This window comes from Truncatella angustata (assembly GCF_020726525.1).
Source record: "Truncatella angustata strain MPI-SDFR-AT-0073 chromosome Unknown BKA67scaffold_7, whole genome shotgun sequence".
NCBI classification, from domain to species: Eukaryota; Fungi; Ascomycota; class Sordariomycetes; order Amphisphaeriales; family Sporocadaceae; genus Truncatella; species Truncatella angustata.
Window position 1 is genome coordinate 1,533,842 of NW_025763387.1, and position 26,659 is coordinate 1,560,500.

General features: G+C 50.0%; 8 protein-coding genes across 8 annotated transcripts; 4 read left to right on the forward strand and 4 right to left on the reverse strand.

The window, feature by feature from the left end:
• Positions 1 to 631: 631 nt before the first annotated feature.
• Positions 632 to 1,186, reverse strand: BKA67DRAFT_538747 (uncharacterized protein; the record flags this gene model as incomplete). The annotated part of the gene is made up of 1 exon (XM_046100519.1): positions 632 to 1,186. The coding sequence occupies one exon, from the start codon at positions 1,184 to 1,186 to the stop codon at positions 632 to 634; it is 555 nt and encodes a 184-aa protein (XP_045955237.1).
• A 1,376-nt stretch (positions 1,187 to 2,562) lies between these two features.
• Positions 2,563 to 14,910, reverse strand: BKA67DRAFT_661686 (uncharacterized protein; the record flags this gene model as incomplete). Its single annotated transcript, XM_046107864.1, has 8 exons — positions 2,563 to 7,133; positions 7,183 to 7,765; positions 7,825 to 8,149; positions 8,200 to 11,109; positions 11,167 to 13,434; positions 13,507 to 13,718; positions 13,788 to 13,893; positions 13,949 to 14,910. The coding sequence occupies 8 exons, from the start codon at positions 14,908 to 14,910 to the stop codon at positions 2,563 to 2,565; spliced, it is 11,937 nt and encodes a 3,978-aa protein (XP_045955238.1).
• Positions 14,911 to 15,522: 612 nt separating this feature from the next.
• BKA67DRAFT_661687 (uncharacterized protein) lies at positions 15,523 to 16,029 on the forward strand (the record flags this gene model as incomplete). Its single annotated transcript, XM_046107865.1, has 1 exon — positions 15,523 to 16,029. The coding sequence occupies one exon, from the start codon at positions 15,523 to 15,525 to the stop codon at positions 16,027 to 16,029; it is 507 nt and encodes a 168-aa protein (XP_045955239.1).
• A 95-nt stretch (positions 16,030 to 16,124) lies between these two features.
• Positions 16,125 to 17,731, reverse strand: BKA67DRAFT_575652 (uncharacterized protein). The gene has a single exon (XM_046103514.1). The coding sequence runs from the start codon at positions 17,679 to 17,681 to the stop codon at positions 16,335 to 16,337; it is 1,347 nt and encodes a 448-aa protein (XP_045955240.1). The 5' UTR covers positions 17,682 to 17,731; the 3' UTR covers positions 16,125 to 16,334.
• A 370-nt stretch (positions 17,732 to 18,101) lies between these two features.
• Positions 18,102 to 18,652, reverse strand: BKA67DRAFT_538751 (uncharacterized protein; the record flags this gene model as incomplete). The annotated part of the gene is made up of 2 exons (XM_046100520.1): positions 18,102 to 18,440; positions 18,500 to 18,652. The coding sequence occupies 2 exons, from the start codon at positions 18,650 to 18,652 to the stop codon at positions 18,102 to 18,104; spliced, it is 492 nt and encodes a 163-aa protein (XP_045955241.1).
• A 261-nt stretch (positions 18,653 to 18,913) lies between these two features.
• BKA67DRAFT_371431 (major facilitator superfamily domain-containing protein) lies at positions 18,914 to 21,393 on the forward strand. The gene is made up of 6 exons (XM_046096488.1): positions 18,914 to 19,300; positions 19,359 to 19,388; positions 19,448 to 19,547; positions 19,599 to 19,809; positions 19,862 to 19,983; positions 20,036 to 21,393. The coding sequence occupies exons 1-6, from the start codon at positions 19,175 to 19,177 to the stop codon at positions 21,133 to 21,135; spliced, it is 1,689 nt and encodes a 562-aa protein (XP_045955242.1). The 5' UTR covers positions 18,914 to 19,174; the 3' UTR covers positions 21,136 to 21,393.
• A 752-nt stretch (positions 21,394 to 22,145) lies between these two features.
• Positions 22,146 to 23,573, forward strand: BKA67DRAFT_594181 (Alpha/Beta hydrolase protein; the record flags this gene model as incomplete). Its single annotated transcript, XM_046105028.1, has 2 exons — positions 22,146 to 23,451; positions 23,554 to 23,573. 2 exons carry the CDS (start codon positions 22,146 to 22,148, stop codon positions 23,571 to 23,573), a joined length of 1,326 nt encoding a protein of 441 aa, XP_045955243.1.
• Positions 23,574 to 24,561: 988 nt separating this feature from the next.
• On the forward strand, positions 24,562 to 25,200 carry BKA67DRAFT_538754 (uncharacterized protein; the record flags this gene model as incomplete). The annotated part of the gene is made up of 2 exons (XM_046100521.1): positions 24,562 to 24,717; positions 24,886 to 25,200. The coding sequence occupies 2 exons, from the start codon at positions 24,562 to 24,564 to the stop codon at positions 25,198 to 25,200; spliced, it is 471 nt and encodes a 156-aa protein (XP_045955244.1).
• Positions 25,201 to 26,659: the final 1,459 nt, after the last annotated feature.

Sequence of the window (26,659 nt, forward strand, 5' to 3'; positions counted from 1 at the left end):
GACGGCGCCTACTCTGACAATACCCGCATTCTCCATTTTCGCCAAAATACCATGGATAGATCCACTGAGATACAAAATCTTCCCTAGGGGGTTGGTCCGTATAGCCAACCTGCTACACGTGACACTATCTTCCCAATCCCTGACGCGGACTAACCATTGAAGAAAAGGCAATGTAAGTACTCATGAAACGACACAATTGAAACTTTTCGTTAGTTATCATCAACGAATTCTCATTTTACAAAACTTGAAATTATACACATTGTAGCTCATCATCATATTGCCTTAAGGTAATTACTGGTAACGCTGAAGGCAGAGAGCCAAAGTGCTAATCAAACCCTAGGGAAAAAAAAACCACTTTTATCGCCATAATAGACTGTAAAACTTTACTTCCCCTGGAGACCTCAAAGGAAAGACAGCAGATAACTGCAGGAAATTGGAATCCATCACGTCTAGCCACACCGCCACACTCCATACCGATTTGCAATTCTAGTCCATCGCTCAACCCTTCTGGCTACCTCCCTCGCGATCAACCCATCTTCAACGCCATCACCACCTTCATGTCGTCTCATGAACTCCAGATTCTGCCTCTGGTAAACCGAAGTGGAACCAGAAACCCAAATTGCCGAACCATCTAGAGCTGGTCGGCAACCCAGACAGTAGTGGCAGCTAGGAAGAGGACGCAGACGGGGAAGCCAGCGGTCCAGCCACGCTGGAAATCCATGCGAAGAAACTCGTTGAGGGCCCACTCGCGCTTCTCCGCAGGGACCTTGGGGACCATCATGGCCTTGGTCTGCAGCGGAACAAACCCGCGGGAAAGGGTGTGGGGGAAGTAAGCGATGCTGACAATACCCCCGATGAAGTAGAGGCGAGACGCCAGGGTCCCGACGGCGCCTTTGCTGCCGTCGCCGAGCCAGCCCCAAAGCGTCGAGCTGTTGGCGTTGGCCAGGCCGAGAAAGAAGTTTGGGATGAAACTCAACCAGATGACTGGCAAGCTGACGGGACGGATGTGGTCCCACCACCCGGGAATGACGGCGCTGCGCGCCTCGTAGGACACGGCCTTGTGCTTGAAGGCTGCCACATATTCGTGCGAGATGTAAGAGAAAGTGCCGCTAACAGCAGCGAGGAAAACAGGTGAGATGCGAAGCAGGGCGAGACCTGTGCTTTGCTGGGAAGGTGTTAGGACCATGATGTTTGCTTGTTTTTTCTTCCTGTTTTGAATTTGCAAGTGTCTCGAATGCTTTATAGGCTAGAAGAAATGTGATCAAATCTATGCGTTGTACCGTAAGAATTTCCTGTTTCCTCGACTCATTCTAATTGGTTATTATATGCTCAATAAGATATATTCTATGCAGACCAATGGTACGATGAACAAGAACAATGGTACGACAATTCAGCTCGGGAGTTGAGTAATTCGGGGTCGATAGAGAGTCCAGTCCAATGTCTTCTGTGTCCGATTACTCTCGTACCATATCTATTCCCTGCGCTGCTGTATGCACTTTTGTTGTTAATACACTTTCGGCGATCCGAGTATATCTGCCGATGCCGGACCATGACAGAGGATTCCCCGACCCCGAATACCGTCTATCGGAACCAACCATAACGCCACGCGCTGCCGAGCTCGCTAACCTATCGGAACCCGAATTCGTTCCATCCATGCTGTATTCTTTGACTTCATTTTCACACCTTAGGATCCGCTAGTTGTCCGATATTAGCACGTGACTTCCAGGCCGTTTACAGCAATGCGTCGGATCTTAGTTTGACAAGGATTATGAGGTCAATAGCTCGCAGATCGTGCATCTACCACCCAGGCGCCCGATACGTTCCATCGCCAAAAAGAATAGGTGTAAATGCTTCTACAAGCTGACGAGTGTGCCCGCTACGCATGTGCTTTTCTCGAAGCTCTTACATTGCCCGACCGAAGGGCTTTTCATTTACGGCTTCACTGCCCTTGGTTTATGAAAGAGTTACAATTTAAATTTCCTTTTCAAAAAAATTCGCCCAATGTTTGTAACTAGATAGATTTTCTTTGACTTGTTCAATAATGTATAAAAGTAAAGCACTTTAATGGGCGCGGTGTTTCTTTTAAGCATACTTCTAATAAACTAGACTAGACTAGACTAGTCTAAGGATTATAATATTAAGAGAGGTTTCAAGCAAAAGTTAGAAGTGAAACTCGGTGTCTGATTGGCTAGGAACGCCACCGTTGTGGCCGGACACCTCCATGAGAGAAATGTTAAGAGCAACAACCCCGCCAATTCTACACACTATACCCCTGTAAATGCACACACGCATGTGACAATGTGATATTGCCAATCTTGTTGGCGCCCTGCCCCTATATCAACTATTGCTTATCACATTAACCCTTCTCTCTTTGACATTCTTCCAAAGCGCCCGTTTCATGGCTGTTGTTTATACCAGTCAATATAACGTTCATCGTGCATCACCAAGAATCATGATCAATTATTAGTTATAATGAAAAATTAATCAATTGCAGAAATTATCATGAAATCTAACAATGAGGTCTAACTTTCATAATGAAACATAACTTCAGTCCATCTCTTCTCAAGGAGTATGAGTCAGCAGCGGCATCCTCATCCTACCATCCAGTTCCCTCAAAAACTCCCCGACGAGCTGGTCCAAGCCTATCGCCAGGGCTCTATCCACCCACTCTGGCCAGGACAGGACCTGTAGCTCTCGAACATTGCACTTGGCAGCCAGGAAACTACCAAGCTGGCCTACCGGCACGACCGTCTCTCCGGTACGGTGCTCATACCGCACTGTACCCGCTGCCGGCGAGTCACCCAAGACTCCTCGTACGATGTCTGCCGCGCAAGTCTCAAGACTGATGAAGTCGAACGCGCCCGTTGCGGCCGTCATCTGCGGCACCGCCTTTAGCGCGGCCGAGAAGCGCAGCAGCGAATGGACAATATCGTTCTCGCCGACGCCAGCACCCGTGATGTTGGACGGTCGGTGGACTACGGCTGCAAATCCCGGAATTGCGGCTGCGGCGCGCTCTAGGCTACGTTCACTAGCCCATTTGGCAGCTATGTATCCATCGGAGCCGTCGCGCGGTGGTGGGTGGGTTGCGAGCGAGATGGGCGGGAACGCGTCCACCGCCTCTACCCCTCTCTGAGGGGACGGCGCAGGCACGAGGTGTCCTACACCGGCACTCGACACGTAGTGAAAGCGCGGTATCGTACCAATGCCATATTCAACGGACAGACGTACCAACTCTTTTGTGGACAGGACATTTGGTGTACGGAGTGAGTGGTATGATTTCATATGGGAAACCTCAGCGCCGTTGTGGATTATAGCGGTGGCGGTGGAAAAGATAGCGCGCGCTGTGGCATTATCAAGGCCGAACTGTGGTTTGTACAGGTCTCCTTCGTACGAGATGATCTTTGAAGATACGATCTTGTGAGTGCGCCCTGGTCGTACTGCGATGCAGTGTATGTAGGCAACAGATGGATGGGCCACGAGCCGAGAGAGGATTTCTCGACCAAGGAAGCCTGTTGATCCTGTGAAAACAACTGAGAATGGCCGCCCAACCTGTTTTTTAGGATTGAGCCATCGAGAGAGGACTTCCTGCGACGTTAGGGTGGTTGGCAAAGCAGTTTCGGCATCCCAATCTATACCTGACTGAGCTTCTATAGACCCATTGACCTTAGTGGGGCTCTCGTTACCAATCCTCGAGGCCAGAGCCCCCAGCGTTGTAGCTTGAAAGAGTTCTACCAGCGGGATTGATACGCTGAAAACCTCTTGAATTTTGGCTTTGAGTCGCATCAGCAGCAGCGAGTTCCCCCCAACAGAGAAGAAATCCGAGTCCTTGTTGATATGAAGACCTGCTCCTAGCTCAGAAAGGATATCCTCCCAAACAAGTTTCATCTTGAGTTCATTCGCGTTGAGGATGGGCTGTTCACTGGCCGCCTCTTCGTGGAACTGCGAAAGTGGTATGGCGGCCAGCGCCTTTGTATCTAGCTTTCCTCTTTCGGTGACCGGCATCGCATCAACGGGAACGGCAACAGCTGGGCGCATGTAGACCGGCAATGGCAATGACTGTAGCAACTGACGCAGATAAGCCTGCGGTTTGGAGATGTAGGCCGCCCCCTTTTGTTCTGAGAATATGACGTAGGCAACCAGGATCTGGTTAGTGTCACCATGCACTCGCACGACGGCGCTGGAGAGCACGCCGTCTGACGTACGCAGGACACTGTTGGCAACTTCGTCGAGTTCGATGCGAATGCCTCGTAGTTTAACCTGAGAGTCCCCGTCTATACGTCCTAGAAACAAGAAGGAGCCGTCGTGCAGAAGTCGAGCTCTGTCCCCGGTTCTGTATATCCTGTCCCAGCCCTGGTAGAGCCCCCGAGGCCTGGACACGGTATCTTGCACAAACTTAGCAGCGGTGAGCTCCGGCTGTCCAACATATCCCGGCGTGACACCCGGCCCTGCGATGCAGAGCTCACCGGGCCAACCAAGAGGCACGGGCTGTGACTTCTCATCGAGCACGTATACTCCGTAGTTGGGAACTGGAGGTCCCACGGGAATGGTATAGTTCTCGGACAATTCGACCGTTCGATACGGCACATCGCTTATCGACGAGATTATGGTCCCCTCCGTGGGGCCGTATGCGTTGAATACAGCCAAGCTTGACAAGTTTAGCTTTTGGAATTGGCGAACCAAACTAGAGGTGAAAGCTTCGCCTCCGCACATGGCAATCCGCCATCCGTGGCATCGGGAGAGAATCGAGCTGGCATGGTCGAGTAGTGACGACATCTCCGATACCATAATCAAGGTCACTGTCACCTTCTCCCTCTCTATAAGGGAGGCCAGCTCCATGGGATCTCCCCGATTGTCCCCCATAATAATTGTACCCCCGAAAACGAGCGCGTAGAATATCTGGGCCACAGACGCATCGAATCCGAGAGCGCTTTGCTGTAAAATAACGTCGCGTTTGAGACCTAAGCGCTCGCCAACGGATGTGCACTGGATGGAGAGGTTGTAGTTGGTCACCGTAATACCCTTAGGTCTTCCGGTTGATCCGCTTGTGTAAAGTACGAGAGCAGGTGCGGTTGGAGTCGAAAGATTGGGGAATATATCTTCAGAAGCTTGAGCCTGCAATTGGATGTTGAGAAGCCTTGAGGCCTGGGTATTGAATTCTTTCAGACGACTCTCGGCCGAAGAATGGAAGAGTATCACCCGTGGTTTGCATTCTTCGATTACTGCTGCAAGCCTTTCTGATGAGTTTCGGACATCAAGCGGTGTGTACGCAGCTCCAACCCTCAAGATGGCCAGTATGCAGCAGATCGAATCAACTGTGGGCTCGGAGAAAACAGCGACTGACGATCCTGCTTTCGCACCAGCATGAGTAATAGCATGGGCAAGTATATTAATTCGCTTCTGCATTTGCCGGTAGGTCAGCATTTCGCCATATAAGTCCTTCACCGCGACAGCTTCAGGCTGGGTCCTTGTCCACTGGTCAATCTGGTGAACTACTGTCTGCGTGGCGGGCCATTTGAAGTCGATGACACTGCCCGTTCCAACGTCGATTCCCTGCTCGACCAAGGACCGGTCGAATGGCTGAATTTCGCTTATGCGGAGCGATATATCTTGTGAGAGGACGCGCAAGAAGTGCAGGTAGGTCTTGACAATCAAATCTGCGCCTTCTCTGTCATACATATAATCTTGCATTGAGAAGGTCAGCATCCCGGTTCCGTCGTCCTTTTCGTCGATCGAGAGTGTAAGGTCGAAGGGTGCCCTGGCATCCTCGTAGTCTAAGAATGTCATGGAACTATCTCCGAGCTGTGGTGATCGCAGTGCGCCCATCCTGTAGTTAATCAGGACTTGAAACAAAGGGGTGTGCGTTGGAGACGTTGACACATTCAGCTCCCGTATGATAGACTCAAGTGGTACACCGGAGTGGGATAACGCTGCGTGGGCCCTTTTACGTGTGTTGCTCAAGGTAGTCGTGAAGCGTTCTTTCCTGTTGAGTGGTAGACGCAATGGGAGTAAATCCAACAGGAATCCGATGGTGTTGAGGAATGCTTGTTCAGACCTGTTTGCGTCGATAACGCCTATACAAAGATCATCTATGTCGAGAAACTTGCTGAGCATTACTTGCAAAGCTGATAAATAAAAGTGGAAGCTGGTAGTCTTGGCACCGAGGCTAGCCTTATGGATATCTGAGACTAGTTTTGCGTCAATGTGTTCGACAATGTCAAGAGTGGTGTATCGTGTCAAGGTCTTCCGCGTCCCGACCTTGGCGAAGGGAAATAATGGTATCGGTTCCACAGGATCCGGAAACTCCTTCTTCCAGAATGCCAACTTGCTGTCATGAGCCCCCGTCTCGACCAGACGACGCTGCCTGGCTGTGAATTCTAGATACTGAGTAGGGGATGGTAATCGAGCACCGAGGTCCTTGTAAAGACTAGCCATTTCGTTCAATGTTAGTTGCCAACTCACTCCATCCATGATGATGTGATGGTACCCAAAGACAATGGTATGTTCTTGTGGCGTGTGAGAGATGATTGAAGCAATGAAGGAGTCGCCGGTTTCAAGATCGAAAACGTGATTCGCTATCCGCCTAAACTCCCGTGCAACTTCTTCCGTTTCATTTCCCGATAGAGTTTGGAGTTCGAAGTGTGAATCGGGGAATACGGATTGGATAGGTTCTCCGCTGGTGGTGTCGTTGTGAAACGCTGTGCGAAAGATCTCGTGTCTCTGTGTGACTTGCTTCAGAGCCTTCTCAAGCCTGAGGAGATTGAGCGGTCCAGTAATCCGGTACGATGTCGTACAGTTGAATGGTGTCTCTTGTTCTAGATAGGTCGTTGGAAACCATAAGCGAGTTTGGCTATATGACATCGTATCTTTCCGGGAGAGCAAAGAAGGTGGCTGCGTTCGAGGTTGGTCTACACCGATCTGGACAAACTCGAGGGAACCTTCGATATCGGGATCCTCGAGAGCCTCGGCCTCTCCTTCTGACAATGGTATCCAACTCCCAGAACTAGAGGGAGATGACGCTGGCGTTGGGATCACAGCTGAGGACGATTCCGCTTGCCGCACGTCGTCCTCCACAGGAACAGGGGTCTCATCGGATAATGAGTTTAGCTGAAAGCCAGCTGCCAATTCCTCACATACTGGTTGGTTAGAACATAGACGAAGACCTTTGGAGCTTGTCGAACTTACACTCTTTCACGGTTGAACCCCCGAGGATCTTAAGGACTGGGACATCAACCTCAAGCTCGTTGAGAAACCAAGACCGCAGATCGGAGGCCATCAGCGAGTCGATACCAATCCCTACCAAGTCCGTATCGTCTCTTACTGAGTCAGGTCCTAGACTCAACATTGCCTTTAGGTGGTCCACAAAATAATGTTGCAAAGTCTTCGAAGCTTCTTCAAGGGACTTTGATAGTTCTAATTCCTGCTTCAGACTTTGACCTAGTTCTCGAGAAGTTGACGTCGTAGAATGGTTAGATCGACTGACAAGGTGGGAAAATTTCGGGTTTAAGCGCCAGGTTGGCACTTCGCTCGAAGATGATGGTGCTAAACGCTTGAGCGCCGTCACCAGATGCGGGGAGTGTTGGGCGCTATCACCACCCCATACAATGGCTTCGTTGAGGAGGCCACAGATATCTGATTCGGCAATTGAAAAGAAAATTTCCTGCGCTGGGGCGTTCGCTAGCGAGGCATTACCCCAGATTTCTGGTACGGAAACAGACGATCCGTTAAGCCCACGGTTTCTGCGTTGAGCAGCCAAAGCCTCCATGAACTAGGATAAGAGATAAACTCAGCTGACATGTCGAACTTCATCATCATAGGAATACATACCGCTGTTATTTCATACTCTCCAGCCTCTTCTGGCTTTGCATAGGATGGTGTCAGCATAACGAAGAAGTCTAGATGCTGCGAACCGAAAGATACATCGAGGTTGGCGGCGCCCTCGAATATGGTTTGCGAAAAGTCCAAACTTGTTTCTTCTACTCCCAGGTTGCCACCATACACCAGCCCCACTATGCCGAGGAATTTCTGCCTCAGCCTACTCACTTCGACTTGACTTCTAAAGTTCACTTCCTCGAAGTCAATTCGCACACCGGATTTGCGCAGGACGGCAACCCAAGCTGGTGGCGAAATTTCCAAGGCATGACTCCTCGCACTAGGGGAAGTTAGTCTCGTGAGTGAGGATGAAGTTATAATTAGACTTACCTTTCTGCTATGACAACGTGTCGTGCACCACCGGAGGCCAGCCAACGAGCCAAGGGCTCAGCGAAAACGATACCGACATTTGCCAAAAGATATATTTTGTCGTGAGATAATAACGTGTCGCCCTCAAGGGGTCTTGCCTGCAATGATATTTTGTCAGTACCGGCCCAGTCCACCACAGTGAACGGCTCTGTAACTTCTGGCAGTCTACCAATGAGCTTCGAGGCATCGATTATACTACTAGTTTCCCAGGAAAGTTGTGTTTTTGATTCCAATGCGAAATCGCGCGTGAGTCTGAGTTTCTCAACAAAGGAGCTTGCCTGTTGATCGGAAGCTACCCGGGACTTGATTCGGAACAAGGCATCTTTTTCCACAGAGCGACCAGGTGGCACGATGCTAATGACTCGTTGCGCGGTATAACTTTCGGCTGGTCCCAAATTGACAAAGAGATTTGTATCTCGGGGTACCAAAGATTGTATAGTCGATCGAGAACTATGCGGATGGATGAAGGTCCAATCTACGCCAGTGCCAGATATCTGATCGTTATTGCTCGTGAGAAAAACAAGTTGCTTATCAGTTCCATGAACCAGTTTCGAGAGAATAGAGGCGAGTAAATTGCTTGGTTCGTATAGTACGGCAATCCCAGCCTCAAACATGCTATTGATCAAAGTCGCTGCAACGTACTGCGTCGCTAGCTCGACCACTCTGTGTTCGTCTGCTTCGTCAACTCCACAAGGCAATTGCCACAATCTGTCAACCATGACAGAGTTGGATAGGGTTTCCGAAAATGCCAGAACGGTCCCTTCCTGACCAGGAACTCGCCCAATGCAAATGTGGAGATAATCATGTGGTGCTACCCTCAAAGCTAGAAGACTGGAGTAACTCGCGCGTACCGTCACCTTCGTGTTGGAGTGATCGTCTATATTGAGAGCATGCGAATTTGCTCGTGCATAACAGACGAGTGAGTCAATCGAACCAAGGATATCTATTGTGACATCTTTGTTCGGACTTGACGTTCCTTCGGTAATGACTCGTCGACTGGCATTGAGGCGGTCGTTAAGCTCGCGGGCAGGTAGAACACGAGGGATTAATGTCTGACGACCATTGATCTTTATTTCATCCTCATCGGTCCACATGTGGGTGGCCCTAGAAAGTTTCCAAAGCTGCGAATAGACCAAGCGAACCAGGTTGGCTGCTATTTTGTATTCCACATTCCAGGTATTGTCTACAAGAAGTGATTGAAACCTGACACCTGGTATTTGGCTCGCGATTGACCGGCTCAATGCCACGGTAGCAGCTTGGATAGGATCATTGAAGTCGCCCTCTAGGGTCACCCAGAGGATATTGTTCGTCCAATTGAATACATCTCGAATCTTTTGTTGGCGCTTGTCACGACTCTGAGACCCTGAAGAGGGATGGATGTTGAGATCGTTCAGTATCACTGCCGCGCTGAAATTGCGAGCGTATTTTGGCTCGAGTTCACCCAACGTGTCCAATGACTGCTCGACAACTATGCTGCCCTGCCACCCGTGGAGCAAGCGAACTGTGTCCTGTATGGTGCGGTATGTCGAAAGATTGCCGTCCCCGACTAAGAGTAATTTACCTGTCAGCTTTGCCAGGTGGTCTGGTTGCAGCGGGTGAAGCAAGGCGGAAATCCTGTCGTCCAACGCCTTGCTAATAATCACAGATACTCCTGAGTAGTCTGAAACGTGATCAACGCCGCTGAACATTGATCTGCGTAGAACCTTGTCTAGCTCGATCAGAGGTACTGGTGACCCTAGGTCCTGCCCGTCATGGGCCGTTAAAGTCGGGTTCAGCTGTCCATACAGCAAATACCTCAGCCATGTAAGTTCTTTCGTGGGCTCAACAAACAGGACGGATCCACCGGGCTTAATGAGTTGGCGGAGATTAGAAATAACAGAATCCATATTCTCCCGACCATGGAGGAGGAAAGAGACGACTACAAGATCAAACCCCTCTTGGCTGGACTCTTTCAGCTTATCGAGTTGATCCTGTTGGAGAGAATGAAGCAACACGTCTTGGACCCTATGATCCGTGCCCTCCTCAGCACTAAATGCAGGGCCGATGTTTCCGAACACGTAGGTACTAGAGGAGTCACCCAGCGCTGCTAACACACCTCCAGATGGCCCAAGGTAGCTGGATCCTATCTCAAGTACTTGCATTTGAGCGAAGCGATGTCTGAGTTTCTGCGTGATCGAGCCCAGATGCTTGTTTACAGCCTTAAGTGCGGGGACTGTTTCCAAAAGAGTGCTAGGGGATAGTGCCGTGTCTTTGAGATCTCCCGCAGGTAGAATTCTGGCTTGGAGTGATTCACCCAAGACTTTCATAAAACGAAGATCAACTACTCGCGGCGACTGACCCATGTTTTCCGCGATCTCGCGGTGGCTGGCCTTAGTATCCAAGCTTACAGCGGTTTGTGAATTGCAGAGACGCCCAACAAAATTAGCCAACGGCTGATAAGGACCAGGAACTGCCTTGAGGATTCCTCTAGCCTTGAGATCTCGAAGATAGAATAGCGCCGTCCTGTCCAATAGCTGGTGGACGCGGGCTGCGCTGGGGCTCTCGTGAAACTTTTCTGCTGAGTGGTTGTCGAAAGCATCGCTCCCCCAGACGGTGGAAAAAAAGAGCTCACGGTCGTCCTTTTCCACGGCGTGGTTCAGCGAAGAGAAGACGACATTTTCAACTTGCATCCACGTGTATCCAGTGCCTGGATCGCAAACTTCAATATCCGCGGTAAAAGAGGGCAACTGCTTGCCTGTCGCGTATTTGGTCGCCATGATGCGCGATGTGATTTCTAGTACCGTATCTCGACTGTATTCTTCGCTCTTCTGGAAAGCTGGAGTGAAGGCGAGCCTCCCAATACTCTGCGGAAGAAATGTTGTCCACAGATTCCTGTTTATATTCAATTAGTCCATTTGCATGACGGTGTGTTTCTCGGGAATTTCTCACCCGTCTCCTGGATACGCGAATGCTAGATACCCGACTTGAAGACAAGAGTCTATCCACGACGGTTTAACCGAAAGCACGCTTCTGTCATCTGTGGAAGGCGTCGGCATGATGGCAGAAGCATAGTCCCAGCCGCGCTCCGCTTTGTGCAATGCGGAAAATGCATGGTCGTACGATAACCCTATATCCCTCATGGCAGAGTAGAAATGATTGATGTCCACAGACTTGAGGTGAACCACGTCATCATTGTGCGGCTTTCGGGGCAGGGCATCTGCAGTTGCAGCGCCGAATGTGATGCGCACACGACTGGTCACGGCGAGCTTCAATGGTGTACTGCCGTCGGGAGCCCCTGTACTTAATGAGAACGTAGCCTCAAGAACAGATCGACTTTCGGCGCTTTCTCCATGATGAGGATCGAGCTGCTTGATTGAAGTCACAAGTTCTACACCTCGCGAGGCTTCCGGAATAGAAATAGGGGAATGAAGCTGCACATCCAAAAGCTCGAGGAGAGAGACTGTTCTATCGGCTACCATAGTTAGGCCCGCATCAAGCATCATGGCACAAAATGCGCCAGCGGGTAGTAGAACTTGCCCCTGGATCTTGTGATCCGTGAGCCAAGGGACCTCTTCGCGCCGCAAAATGTTGCGCCATTTCAATTCGTGCTCGGGACTGCCAGGGCTCATGTGACCAAGCAATTCGTGCGGCCGAGAACTTCTCGTGCGGTATTCTCTGGATAAACGAGATTCTGACCAATATGGTTGACTATGCTCCCAAGGATAGGTCGGTAGATCCTTAAGTAGGATGGGTCTTGGCAGGTTCGTACCAGCGTGTGCTTCTTCGTATCCCCTGAAATCAATGAAGGCACCAAGGCGACACCACAAGAAGGCAAGCGCGCTATTCAAGGCGACAAGGTCGTTGGATTTACGGTCAAGCACGCCAGTATACGGAGCGTTCTCCCCCGACTCTTTTAGCGTTTGCGTCGCGGGTCCTTTGAGTGCTGGGTGGGGGCCAATTTCCATGACGGCATCGAATGGCCCAGCTTCGATCACAGCCCGCTCCAAAGCCTGCGAGAAGAGTACTTTCTGCGTCATGTTGTTGCTCCAGTACTGAGCTGTGAGCTCTTGCTGCGTGGGCGTACCTTTAGACCCATAGACACTGGAAATCCAGCTACAAGACGGATCTTCTGCTTTCGGGGAGATATTGCATGCCTTCAAAGAGCTTATGTAAGGTTCGGCACACGGAATCATATGGTGGGAATGATAAGCAGTGTCAACCTGCAGCGCCCTGGCAAATTTCTTCTGGGCAACCAACATTTCCCTCGCTTCCTCAATGGCACTTTCGTCACCTGATAAGGTCACGCTTGCGGGTGAGTTGCTAGCCGCCACAGAGATTCGTCCCTCAAATTGAGGAAGATCTGTTAGCGTTTGAGCATCTTCCAGACCCATTCCGACAGCGAGCATCGATCCCCTGGCTCCTGAGGATGCTCTGGCTAAATGGGCGTGAACGCCCCTGTAATAAGCAATTCGTACACCTTCCTCAGCCGTGACCACGCCAGCGGAATAGGCGGCCCCTATCTCTCCGGATGAATGACCCACAGTTGCACGGAATGTTATGCCGGCGCTGCGCAAGACATCAACCAAAGCAATTTGAATGGCCGTGCAGAGAGGCTGTGAGAGCGCCGCCTCTGAAAGACGCGACTGGGAGGGCGGCGCCATGAGTTCGGCCTTCAAAGACCAAGCTGGGGGGTCAGGGAGAGATCCCAGAGATTTTTCCAGCCTCTCAATTGTAGCTGAGAACTGTGCAGATCCTATGATAAGGTCCCGCCCCATGGTCGCCCATTGCGCACCTTGCCCGGTGAAGACGCCCAAGATGACAGGATCTGAATTCGTCTCACCGCTAGCACGGACACCGAGATCTGCTCCTGATGATTCTTTCCGGCTCAACTCGCTCTTCATCTTTTCTGATAGTTCCGGGGCAGTGAGGGCCACGAAGGATGCTCTCACCGGCAATATGGTACGTTTGGTGAGGAGAGTCCACGAGAGATCCCTCAGGTCAACTGACTCATTAGTATCGAGAAATTGAACGTACTGTTCAATCATCGCGATGAGAGCACGTTCGCTATTAGCTGAAAATACGAAAGGGAACGGGGTGGAGTTGTGGCCAAAGCTAACTTGATCATTCGGAGAATCTTGAACCCAAGGCTTGACATTGTGTATTGCTGGTTCATAGCTTTCGAGAATTACGTGGGCATTTGTGCCACCGAAGCCAAAACTGTAGAACCCTCTTGTTAGATTCGGAATCTTGTTTAAACTGAAATACGCGGTTGTCGTACGCAAATCTTACCTGTTCACGCTAGCACGCCGAGGGGAGCCGGCAGCGGGAGCCGGCCACGGCAGAATTGAGACCGGGACATCAAGTGCGTCTAGGAATGGCACGACATTCGGGTTGGGAGAATAGTAGTGTAGGTTGGGGGGAATCAACCCATGACGTAAAGCGAGTGAGGCCTTCAACACACCAGCCAGTCCAGCACAGCCCTCGGTGTGACCCACGACGGTCTTGATAGTTTTGCAACGTCAGCAACTGTTATCAGAGAAGAAAACGTGGTTGAGACTAAATCCATTCACCTTTATACTACCAACCACCATCTTTTGGGCATTTGATCGAACGACAGAACCCTCGAAGAAGGCCTTATGTATCGCACCTGCTTCTTGAGGATCCCCCGCTTGGGTGCTGAAGTGGAGGGTCAGCAGTGAAAAGCTAAACTGGATTGACTCGGGCAACCTACCCTGTGCCGTGCGCTTCAAAGTACTGACACCGGTCAGCATCCCTCGCAGGATCTAAACCTGACTTTTGATATGTCTCACGTATCAGCGTTGCCTGGGCATCTGAGCTAGGCATGGTAATGCCCTTTGTGCGCCCATCGGAGTTGACCCCTGTCTCCCGAATAATCGCCTCGATGTTGTCGCCATCCTGAATTGCATGTGACAGCCTTTTCAACAGAACTGTCGCGAACCCATCTCCCCGAGCGTATCCTTCAGCGTTCTTATCCCACATACGTGACCTTGACGAAAGCATGTGTAGGTTTGCGGCAGAGATGAATAGTTCTGGGCCAAGTAAAAGGTTGGATCCACAGACACAGGAGACGCGACTCTCTCCAGAACGTAAGCCGAGAACGGCCTGATGCAAGGCAACAAGACTAGAAGAGCAGGCGGTATCAACCGTCATCGAAGGACCGGTCCAGTCAAAGAAGTACGAAATCCTGTTCGAGGTGAGTGCTGATGATGTGCCCGTGACCATGTATTTGGAGAAGTAGTCCGGATCTCGAGCCTGCACATCCATATAATCTCTGATCATCAAACCGGCATAGACAGAAGTAGAGCTTCCTTGGAGGTCTTGGATCGTGAAACCCGCAGATTCCATGGCCTCGTAAACAGACTCTAGTAACAGCCTCTGCTGAGGATCGATAGCTTCAGCCTCTTTGGGGGTAATGTTGAAGAAGGCGGCGTCGAAAAGTCGAATGTCTTCATTCAGAAAGTAAGAACCTTCGATATTTGTGGTTCCATGGTGCTCTGTATCGGCATGGTAAAAGCCATCTAGATTAAAGCGATCCGCTGGCGGTCTTCTAGAAATATCTTTGGGGGACAGGAGGAGGTCCCACAGCTTAGATGGCGAGCTCGCATTACCAGGGAAACGACAGCTACTGCCAACGATGGCAATTGGCTCGTTCAGTGGTGTTGAGTAAGACATGATGAGCTCTTCCTTGAAAAGGGCTTGGTAAGACGGGCTTGAGAGACCACGATGGTGCCTCAAGCAAATATAGGAAATACCGGGCGGCTTATGACTTCGTTAGCCAGGTAGGCCGTACCCGGGATGTGTACTTCTGGAATGGAACCGGGGAGTCATAGTCGGAGGACCCTATAGACTGACCGGCAGCCTCAAAGGAATCCGTTCCGAACCGGTTAGATTCCCGGCAACCACAGCACGGGACTGGTCCCTTTAGAGTCGGGGGTGACCTAGGATGGTGATCTATCGGCTTCATGCCAAGATCATATTTTCTGTTTGTGGACATCAGCCAGTTGAACGCGAGCAGACCAGATGTACGAATAACTAGAATACCGCCGAATAATCTGAGCTGATCACCCGATTTCTCGCCGGCCGGATACCAAGGCGGAATGTAAGCCTGCGAGCTCGCAACGCCGAAAGTGTGGAAGTCTCTGCAGACCCCTGTCTTCCTCCGAAGATTAAAAAAAAAACCTCGTTCTAAAGACCGAGGTGGTCGCTACTTGAAATACCCAGAGAATCACTTGATTACCACTCAATTTCTCCATCATATCTAGATCCTAACAAGAATTGGACACAATGTCAATAGATCAGGTTGCGCTACAGCTTCTGCGGATCGCGCCGCTCGTCTCGTCCACCGCGGGTATTATGTGTGCCTGGGGCCAGCATTTCGCCGTCTACTCATTCATCGACAAGACAGTTCCTCAGGAGCCAGCAGGCGCCACCTTGCCGTACTGGTTCCCCGTCCTCTTTTACCAGCTAACCTGGGCGGTGGGCATCATTCACCCACTCGGAGGACTGCTCGGCGTTTTGAACAGCTTTGGCCCCGCCAGCGATACTCTCAATTCGCAAGCACGCTACCTCTATTTCATCGGCGGCCTATTCGCTGCCGGCCATCTTGTCTACGGCAAAGCAGCCATGCGCATCATCAGCACCATCTGGAACGACCGTCTCCCGGGGGCAAAAAACCTCCGGGCGCTTTCGCCATGGCTGAGGCTCAACTGGTGGAGGATTCATACCAATAATATCCCCGCCTTCCTCTTTTTTCTGGCAGCCTTGTTATCAGCTGTTAGACTCAAGGAGTAGGATCTTTTGACGTGAAGACTTAAGGTGAAAATCCCATTAACTCAGATACTGTACGTGAATTTACCTTGCGTTGCCCGTCTCATTTCGGGTTTCCCTTTTTTTTTTTTTTTTTGGAGTCTCTATAATTATGTAACGCTCGATGACACTCTTTCTTCCGTACCTCTTGCCTTGAGGCGCGCTAATTGCCAATGCCAGGCACCGAATTCTTCTGAATACCAGATGCTCAAGCGTCTTGACGGCGGCTGTAGTGTGATGGCCATTGGGGGAGGGGTACGCAAAGGGGGCTGGAAAGTGGTGTGAACACACTATAGTATGTCTAATAATAGAAGGCTATTTCGGAGTTTATTGATTCTCTTGATCAAATCCTCCTCCCTGGTATTCACGGCCTTGAACGTGAGGGACATCAGATCATTCGTGCCACCACCATAATTTGTGTTTAGAGACTTGATGATAGCGCTCATTCGACGTAAAAGGTGCCTAGTCAGCTGTAGGATCAACGTGATCTGGAGAGTAGATGAATCGGGCAAAGAGAAGGACCCGACTTTCATGTCGGGCATCTGAACGTAATCTTCGCGCGCCGTAATCGAGGAGCGGTCTAAGCACGCTTGCATATTTCGGAAAATATCATCGTAGGTTTCGATAAGACGTTGGTAACACGAAAGCACAAGCAGGAACGACGATTGATCGAACGACGGGGACTCATTCAAAATCAACCCTGGCAATGCATCTTCCTGAAGAGGTGACATGACATGATTCTTGCACAGCGCTTCTGAATGGCGTGGGTACAGCTTGTCGAGGACCTCAATCAGGCGCTGGGATAGCTGAAACGTCTTATCGATCGCAAAGTCTTTGTCTCTCCAGCTGAACGGCTGTGATAAAGAGGTCGGTGGCTTAGGTATCGTGGAAGAAAGTGTAAATAATTCAACATTGAGATCCGAGAGTCCGCGGATGGTAGCAAGTGGCAGATTTTGTATTTCATGCGGCTTGGCCGTAGGAGTCTCCTGTCGTGTACGCACATTTCCGTCGTCTGGAAGTATTGGCTGTTCTGCAGACAACATAGCCCACTCCTGATTGAATTGAGACTGCCATGAGTTCATGGTATCACCTGATTGCAGGTAGGAAGTAGACGCAGGAGAAGCAGCAGACAGCGCGCAGGTTGAGGAGGATCCTGAGGTAGCGTCGGCAAAAGTCGGGCCTGACCAGGTCGCTGTCGTTGAACTGCCCTGCAATAGACATGTGCCGAACCCACCGAAATCAAAATCGGCCTGGACGACTGGGAATGATGTGTTCAGTGGCGTCGTGGTCTCCATACCATTGTCGTCTTCTTGTGGCGGGCTGCTGTCCGGAGTCACGATAGACGGGTCTTGGCGGTTGAGAGCTGTGGATCGCAAATGTTCGCTCTGACGGCGCGTTGAAGGGGTCCAGATACAGACGGCTTTTACCTTGGTACAGCGGACACAAGCGCCTCCATGTCCAGACCTCGTGCAGCGCAGCTTCTGGCCGTGGCACCTATCACACGCGGACCGTTGGACGGGGTTGGGCATGGTGGCGATGCGAAACAACACACAAGTGCGACCGTCAACAGCACGGGAAAATGTGGAAATGGGCCTTGACGTTTTGGTTCGACGACTGCAGGTTTCTGCGCAACGCATAAATGCCAGGAGGAATGGAGATAGGAAGAAGAGGTGAGCTGGAGACAGAGTCGCAGGCGCGCAGTGGTCACGTCACCTAAGCGATCGGATGACTCCGCTAAAATGCTCCGACGTGAGACACTCGATACCGTCACGAACAATTCCTTTCAGATTTCTTAGGAGCATTGATGAGCACTACGGATTGCCAGCTTCGCCATTCAATCTAGTCTAGTCAAAATGCTATTTCTCGTACCCCATAGGAGCAGCTCTTTTATCTTGACGTATTTTACTTTGTCAGTACTTCCGATCTCTCAAATTGAATACGCATCTTTCAGGGGAATGTCTTGTCTCATTCCATTCGTTTCTCATTATGACAAGTTTCATATGGATTCGTGGCTACCATACATGCAAGTGTTCTCCAAAGCTCCTACATAATAACTCTCATGTCAAAATCTTGCTCAGCGGACCGCCCTCGGCAACAAATTCCTCGAAGGATGGTTTGTAAGCTGACGCTCCGTCCTCGCCCAAGCCAACAACACGGCCATCCTGAACAAACACTTCGACCCAGGCGAGGCTCGCAACTACGTGGCGATAGCTGAGGTACGGCGCCTCTTTGTCGGGGAAGGTTGCGCGAACCGGATCATTTGCGATGGCACGCAGGGTGGCAAGGTCACGAGCGTAGAGCTCGACAGTCAAATCGTGTTCATCGATTGTCCATTGAGCACCTAGCTCGCGCTTGAAGCGCTCGAGAGCATTTCGTGTATCAGTTGTCGAGTAGACCTATAATCCAGTGTGAGCCTATACTCGTCGAGGCAGTAGGCTACCGGTCAGCGTCTCACCTGATAATACAAGACAAGACCTTTACTGACATGCAGCGTCGCAACTTCCTTGGCGTGAGCAATGGTTCCAAAGAAGTGACAGTCTCGTTCTGAGCAGCCGTCCTTTCTGTAATGCGCCAGGGTCAGGCGCAAAAGGCGCTCTTTGGTGGCCATAGCTCTGGTATTGACAGCAAATGTGACGAGACGGTCAAGCTAGACAAGGCTCAGTGGGTTAGAGCTAGCCACCAAGCTATACGTCACATGCATGTCGAGTGGTATTTGGAACATATATGAGCCTGTCCACATTGTTCGCGTTCTTCAATGTACCATAGTTCAATTCACAATGTAACCTGTAGGTCGGTGCACTAACAAATTGGTCCGAATATGGTATTCGGTAGTAAGTGGGGCTGTTTCATTAGTCACTGCCGACTTGGTTCGGAAGTAGGTTGACTGCCTTCAGCAGTTGCATTTTCGGTGGTCGAAATTACAGGCAAGGATTTGTAATATCCCAAGGGGTCTCATGAGCATATGAGAATACAAAACCGTGTACCAGCTCTGCATGACGCCTTTGAGAATTTGGGAGGACCTGTGCTTCGTGTGGAAGACCGTCTTTACTTTCTTACTATCACTTGGACATAGCAAACGTATCGATTTGCCGTGAACACGCACCACCTGCATACTCGCATCAAATCAACCATGAGCAGCAAAGAAGAGGCATTGGAGCTTGCTCCAGACATTCAGTCATCAACCCCAAAAGAAGAGAGTGAGGAAAATGAGAAGCTGAGCAGCACAGAAGCATTTTTGCTTGTCCTTTCTCTATGCGTGAGTTCGAAGACAACGTACGAGGTCGTATTTTAGAGCTCATCGATCCCTTCCACAGATTTCCACATTTATTGCGGCCATTGAACAGGTTCGTCTTCCTGGCTATAGATTGCGAACGGACATGTCCAGTTCTAACCTTTCTTGTAGACAATCGTCTCTACTGCCGTCCCAACCATAGCCAAATCCTTCCATGCTTCCTCGGTCGACTATGCCTGGATCGGAACGGCCTACTTACTTCCTGCGGCTGGTAGGCTCCTCTCTGGCTTCTTCTGCGAACTGCGCTGACTTCAGACATAAGCTTCGGCTCCCCCGTGGGGTGCGCTTAGCGACATCTTTGGCCGCAAACCAACACTGCTCGCAGCCATTGCCATTTTCTTCATCGGCTCCCTTATCGGAGCACTTGCCCCTAACATGGATGCTATCCTTGCCGGAAGAGTGATTCAGGGTACCGGTGGTGGTGGAATCTTAGGCTTGTCAGCGACAGTCATTGGTGATGTGTTCAGTCCCCGGTAGGCCATAAACTCCGCGTTAGCATGAGGGGCTTTTCTAACAGCGAAATAGCGATCGAAGTAAGTATTACGGTATAATTGGTGTGACATGGGGCCTGGCCTGTGGACTTGGTCCCATAGTTGGCGGCGCCTTCGCTCAGTATGTCAGTTGGAGATGGTGTTTCTGGATCAATTGTGCGTCACTCCTTTCGAACTCTTCTAAAACACATTAGCTCATTTTTTACAGTGCCGATTGCTGGTCTTGCTGCTGTATTCGTCTTCTTCTTCCTCAAGGTTCACACACCTAAAACACCTATCATCCAGGGGCTTCTCGCCATGGATTGGCTCGGCACGCTTTTACTGGTTTGCGCAACTGTTATGTTCTTGCTAGGGCTGGGCTACGGTGGCGTTACGCATCCGTGGGGTTCGCCCATCGTTGTCTGCCTCATCGTCTTTGGTGTGGTCACGTTAGGCGTATTTGCTTTGGTGGAGTGGAAGGTGGCTAAATATCCCATCGTTCCACTGAGACTTTTCCAGTCGATCTCTAACATCAGCGTCTTCGGTATCGCATACATACACGGCGCTGTGTTCATCGCCAATCTTTATTATCTTCCTCTATACTTCCAGAGCGTCCTCGGTGCCAGTCCGCTCCTCTCGGGTGTCTATCTACTCCCGGTAGCAGTCACCTTGTGCGTTTTGTCGAGCCTGAGTGGATACTACATTACCTTGACGGGCAGATATCGACCACCTATCTACATCGGCCTGACCATAATGCTTCTGGGACACGGTCTCTACATCGACCTTCAGGCTTACCCATCCTGGCCACGGATCATTATTTACCAGATCATAGCTGGGCTAGGACTTGGCCCGGTCTTCCAAGCTCCTATAATGGCCATATTCACTCTCACAAAACCCGCGGATATTGCAAGCGCAACGACGACACTACTATTCATTCGTGACATCGCAACAGCCATGTCAATTGTCTTCGGAGGCGTCATCTTCCAGAACCGCATGGCCCAGCAGTCTGGCGAGATCACTGCGGCCCTTCCATCCGATACGGCCCAAAAGATCCTCATGGGCGAGTCATCAGGCGCGCTAGACATCATCCCAACCTTGCCAGAAGCCCAGAGGCAGGTCGTGGTTGAGGTGTATACTCAGAGCTTACGCACCGAGTGGATATTCTACACTGCACTTACCGCTGTAGCACTGCTCTTGAGCCTTTTAATCAGTAAGCAGATGCTCTCTAAAGAGCACAAGATTCACAAGACGGGACTCGATACGATGGAGCAATCTCGACTAGAGGAAGAACAGAAGAAGAAGAAGGAGGGTGGAGAAACGCACGTATAGATCGTTGTTTTCGGCATACTGGGTCAAACAATGTATAATACTTAGAGAACACAAATTCTACAAGACGGAATTTGGGACAATGGTGGTATTTCGATTAAATGGAAAAGGAAGGGAGGGAGGAAGGATGGACAACCGAAAGCATAGATCGTTTTCTTCGGCCCACTAAGTTAAACCGCACGTAATATACCAGGCTCTGCTACTTACCCAGCAGTCTGTCGCTTTTAAAAAATAAGAAAAGATATAAAAAATTTAAAAAAAAACATGGCAACACAACCGAAAGTTATGTGCTTTGAAATTTGAGACGGCAAAAGGCTAGATAGGTGTTCTTCATCATCAGCCAACACTAAAACCGAACGAAACGCACCCTGCCTAAGTTCTTCAGTGCACTGGCTGACATTAATAAATGGCATCATGGCAATTTATTTCTTACGGCAACCAACAATGTAACTCTGGCCTAAAATTGCAGAATCTCTCGAGCATTAGTATTAAATGATATGGCCCAACGAATCAGACGACTCTTATCCGTCCCCAGTAACTAAACCCCTCTAACTACCGTATAGGATACGATGCGAGTTTCTGTCCCAGATAGACCTGCTTTTGCATGAAACAGCATTCATCAATGGCATTCCAAGCGATGCCAATTCATTGGTAATTTTCGGTAATAGCTTCTTATCTGAGATACTGGTTGTTGATTTCCGATCATTTTGTCGGGTTCGGGGCAACAATCGGGTTCGGGGGTAGGCAGGAATCGGTGTCCTAGAAGGCCAGAGGATGCAACTCCGCCCAACAATGGCTTAAGCAAAGCGATATACAACCAAAATCGGTTGATGCATATTACATATAAGCTTCCTGTGAGTCTGTTATCATTTTTTGCAAGTGGAGAGGCACAAGACGTTCTGAATTTACCACTGGGAAGTTCACTACCTGCAATATCTTGGTCAGCGGCTTCGCCTCTTTTTCATCCCAGTCCCCTAAATTCACTTTTATTTTGTTCTTTGCTCATAGCCGAGATGCATACGTTCTTCAAGTCACCCTTCTTCAACTTCGAGTTTCTGCGACTTCTCGCGATGGCCCCTTTCGAGGGCGGCGAGATCGCAGAAATTCTCGAGGCAGTGGGGAAGATCACCGACCTGGATCCCGAGAGCTGGTACGAGGCCTGGAGTGACGCCGGTACCAAGGCTGAGAGAATTGCCCAAGAGGGAGAAGCTTCGGGTGACCAGGTGGCTGCCCGTCGTGGGTACCTTCGAGCATCCAACTACCTACGCGCCGCACAATTCATGCTCAATGAGGGCCCTATCGGTTACGACAAGCGCGTATTGCCTACTATCGAGCGTGCAATTGGTGACTTCCGTAAGGGTGTTCAACTTCTTGACGGGCCAGTTTACTTCCTCGAGATAGAGTACGAGGGAGGCGTAAAACTGCCAGGCTATCTATATTTGCCCCCCACAAACAAACGCCTCCCTAATGGCAAGACGCCTATCCTTGTAAATTCTGGCGGCGGCGACTCTACACAGGAGGAGATCTACTTTATCAACGCGTCTGTGGGTCCAAGTCTAGGGTACGCAGTTCTTACCTTCGACGGCCCGGGACAAGGGATTGTATTACGGCGTGACAAGTTACCTATGCGTCCCGATTGGGAGGTCGTTTTGGGTAAGGTACTTGACCATCTTTGGGACTTTGCTGCGCAGCATCCAGAGGCCAATCTGGATTTGGACCACGTAGCCATCACGGGAGCATCAATGGGCGGGTACTATGCATTGCGTGGGGCCGTCGATCCTCGCATTACGGCATGTATTAGCGTCGACGGCTTCTACTCAATGGAGAGCTTCGCTGAAGGCCGGGTGCCTGCGTGGCTGTGGCGGGCTTTCCGGGGCGGCTACATTTCAAAGGCATTGTTCAATACCGTAGTCGGAGTCACATCGGCCCTCAACTTCCAACCGCGCTGGGAGTTCAATCACATGAAGTGGGCGCTGGGTCGCGATAACGAGCATGACGTGATACGCCGCATGCTTGACTTCTCTCTGCGTCGTCCGGACGGGTCTGAGGTGCTACACGATGTGAAATGTCCTGTGCTCGTCACCGGCGCTGGCTCGTCCTTCTATTTTGACCCAAGCACCACGACACGCAGGATCACCGACAAGCTTGTGCATCTGAAGGAAGAGGATAAGGAGGAGTGGATCGCTACGGACGTGGCTTTTGGTGGGTTACAAGCTAAGATCGGAGCATTTGGATACTCAATGCAACGTACTTTTTCATGGCTTGACAAGATCTGGAAAATTCACAGGGAGCCTCTTGGACCTTTGGGCGCAGCATCTAGTAAGGACCAGGTTTTCAGCCCCTATGGTAATCCTGATATCGTCTCCGTGTTGAAGAAAGCCTGAAATACGTATAATACTTCTCGAGGCTATGCGTTCATAGTGGTTATAATCGGCAATTGAGGGTATGCTATAATCACATCATTTTGATGAATCCGTGTTACGCTCTTTCTTCTTCTTCTTCTTAAAACAAAAAGGCAAAGCAATCCTCTTTGAAATAACGAAGACAAATACATAGCTAGCGGGCAGCAACTGGGGAATAGTAAGGGATATCTCTTCCAGTGTAAGTATATTCGTGAGAAGATGTGATAGTATGTATATGCTCTCTATCAAGGTAGCAATTTTCAAGTATATTGTCAAGAGATCCTTTGAACAGCTCAGCGCGCCACGTCATTTATTATCTTGGCCGGGTAATGCAGTTACCATGGAGGTTGCAGGAGCTGGGCCAGTGGCCACTATGGTTTCGCAGCAGTATCTGTGTGAGTAGATAGTTAAATGATTCTTCCCGTCTTATTCCATCATATGCATGTGTTCACTCCCACATTTAGCCTGTTGATAATACTTCATGTTCAACGAGTAAGTACACCTCAGGTTGGAAAACTAAGTATCCTTAAGCGTAGCCATCCAACATACTCGTACAATCTTCAGACTGGGCCACCGACTGATGGCGAGTAGAACAGTGGCGTTGGAAGTAAAGCGGAGATTGTCCACGTAGATGTCGTCCCTGATCAAGTGCGAGGTCATCGGTCCAGCCATACTATTTCATCACTCTCAACTCAATTGGCCTTTGCTTCGCCGTGATTGCTCTAAATCATCGGTCATGATGCAATGCATATCCTTCTCAACAGAGACTCAAAGAGCGCCGAAGGAGCAACGGCGAAAGATTCGGCGATGTTCTCGGCATCGGCGGCCGAATGACGGTGCATCAATAATGCATCCCGTATAGCTCCGTAGAAGTATTAGTGAGCGAAATACGAACTTAAATTACGATTAATCAATGCCCAGCACGCGTATATATTCCGCTGCAGATCCCCACACTTTGAAGGATCAGACCCTAGTGAGCTGACCATCACGCCATAATCTTACATTCATCGCTTATTCTCCTTGCGCCATGGCACCCGCTCCCGAACGGCTTCTACGGCTGTCGATCGCACATTTCAAAAAGCCTAATGTCACCGATGAAGATTTTCACCGCTGGGCCACCGAAGAACACTGTGTTCGGGCAGCCGCGATACATGCTAAACATGGCGTCCAAACCTTCGACATGGTAAGTGCATACCGAGGACACTGCTTGCGCCAGATACCATGCGTCTTGCGTGCGAGAAGGTGCAGATGAGAATGTGGTGGAGCGCATGATGCTAGAAAACGTTGCTTTGACCGCAATTTCAGCTGTGGTGGATTCATTGATGGATCCGGCTGACTTGCATATTTGCAGCTGTTCAGCCTGAAGCCCGCGCGGGATCAGGTCCAGAAACTCAATGAACGCCTGGGAGGAAAATGGGTTGTCGACAACCACGACGTCGTCGTCGAGTTTTATGTTCGAGATATAGAGGCCGTGGAGGGCATCATCAACGACCCCGACTTCCAGAAACTGCAGTCTGAAGAAGCTCCCTGGATAGATGCGGAGCGCGATCCTATCGGGGCAAGCCTGGGCTGGGTTGAGGTTTATGTAGAGCAAGGCAAGGCTGTGAACGTCACGAAGGATGACAAGCCTGCCTATGAAAAGCTGGACTTAGGCGGAGATGCCTGAAGTTGAATATTGAGCCCGCATGTGACGGCTAGGGCTGAAGAGCTGTAAGTGGGCGTGGAAGAGTTACGCGATCACGTAAGTGGGGCGGAGCTACGCGCGATAAAGCCTCTTCCTGTCTTTAGCTTTCTTATTCCCACAATACATAGGGTACACAGCAAGCCAAGTCTTCCTGCTCTAGTGACCATGACACCGCATGCATATGTTCATATTATGAGGCGAAAGCGTTTCTGGGTTGAAGATTATGTTATAGGTTTGCGCCTTCTGAAGGGCAATCGATAGTTTATATTACTTGTAAAAAAGAACTGCGACCCTCCCGCAGTCAATAACCATCTTTCTCTTAAGGATTGAAATTTGCCACGAAGGCTGATCAAGTCACTCAATAGACGAGTGCTTTAGGGTAAGATGTTGCAATAGATTTGCATTTCCTTCTATTCTTTCTCGATAATTTGCCCACATGTTTCGATTCCGAAGCATACTTGGCATTGATCAAGAAAATAGCCCTGTAGTCGTTGAAGCGGTGACGCAATGGAGGTCGTTTCGTGAGCATTGGGATTGTTGTGTCGAACTCCTCGCCAGTGCACCGCCAATGATGACTTTCAATTTCTAGTTCCCCTGGTCCGACGCAATCACAAGCAGTCTTTGCTCTTGACCATGTATTAATTCTTTTGAGGTAATAGATGATGGCATGGGATGGTTTCTTTGGGCGCTGGTGAACATTGGTATTCGCTGATAGCAATCACTTTGAGGGGCGGCAGGCATATCTATCGTGATGTGCAAGTCGCATTGTCCAAAGCAAGTACTCTGAAGTTGTCGGCATCCAACCAAACTTTGAGAGGAAAGTTAGTCCAAGGGGCAAGAATCGGTATTTGGATATGATGAACATGCTGGCGCTAGGGTGATGCTGCGAATCCACCGCAGTATGAACCACGACGGTAGAGCTGCACTTTGCATATGATGCTTCGGGACACATGAAGAGTTGCTTACCATCAGATGTGTTACTCAAGCACTGCTGAAACAGGTTTGATTGCTTTTCTCCCCACTCTATGCATACCATGAGGTGAAGACGCTCGCCTTCTTGTTGCAGGTTTTCAGTGTTAGCACACGAGTTACCTACAGAATGCCGAGGTAAGGTATCATGTCGTTCGCCCTGTGTTGTGGCAGGTCTCGTAGCAAAATTATGCATTACCAAACGAATAGTACACCATATCGATATTCGTAAAAATGCCACAGATGTGCGAAAGAAGTTGACGTCCCGCAGTCTTGTCAGATGATCAGTACGGTAGCATTGGGTCTCCGGTTGACGATACGATGAAAAGAAGATTGTCTGATTGATCAGTCATGTAAACGATTCTGAGTCTGTTTGAGGACTCATCCGAAGATGTTGTTTTACACAAAACCTAATCTGTCGTGACCTTGAATGGCCCGTAGCGTTGATCAAAATAATTTCTCAAAAAGGTCG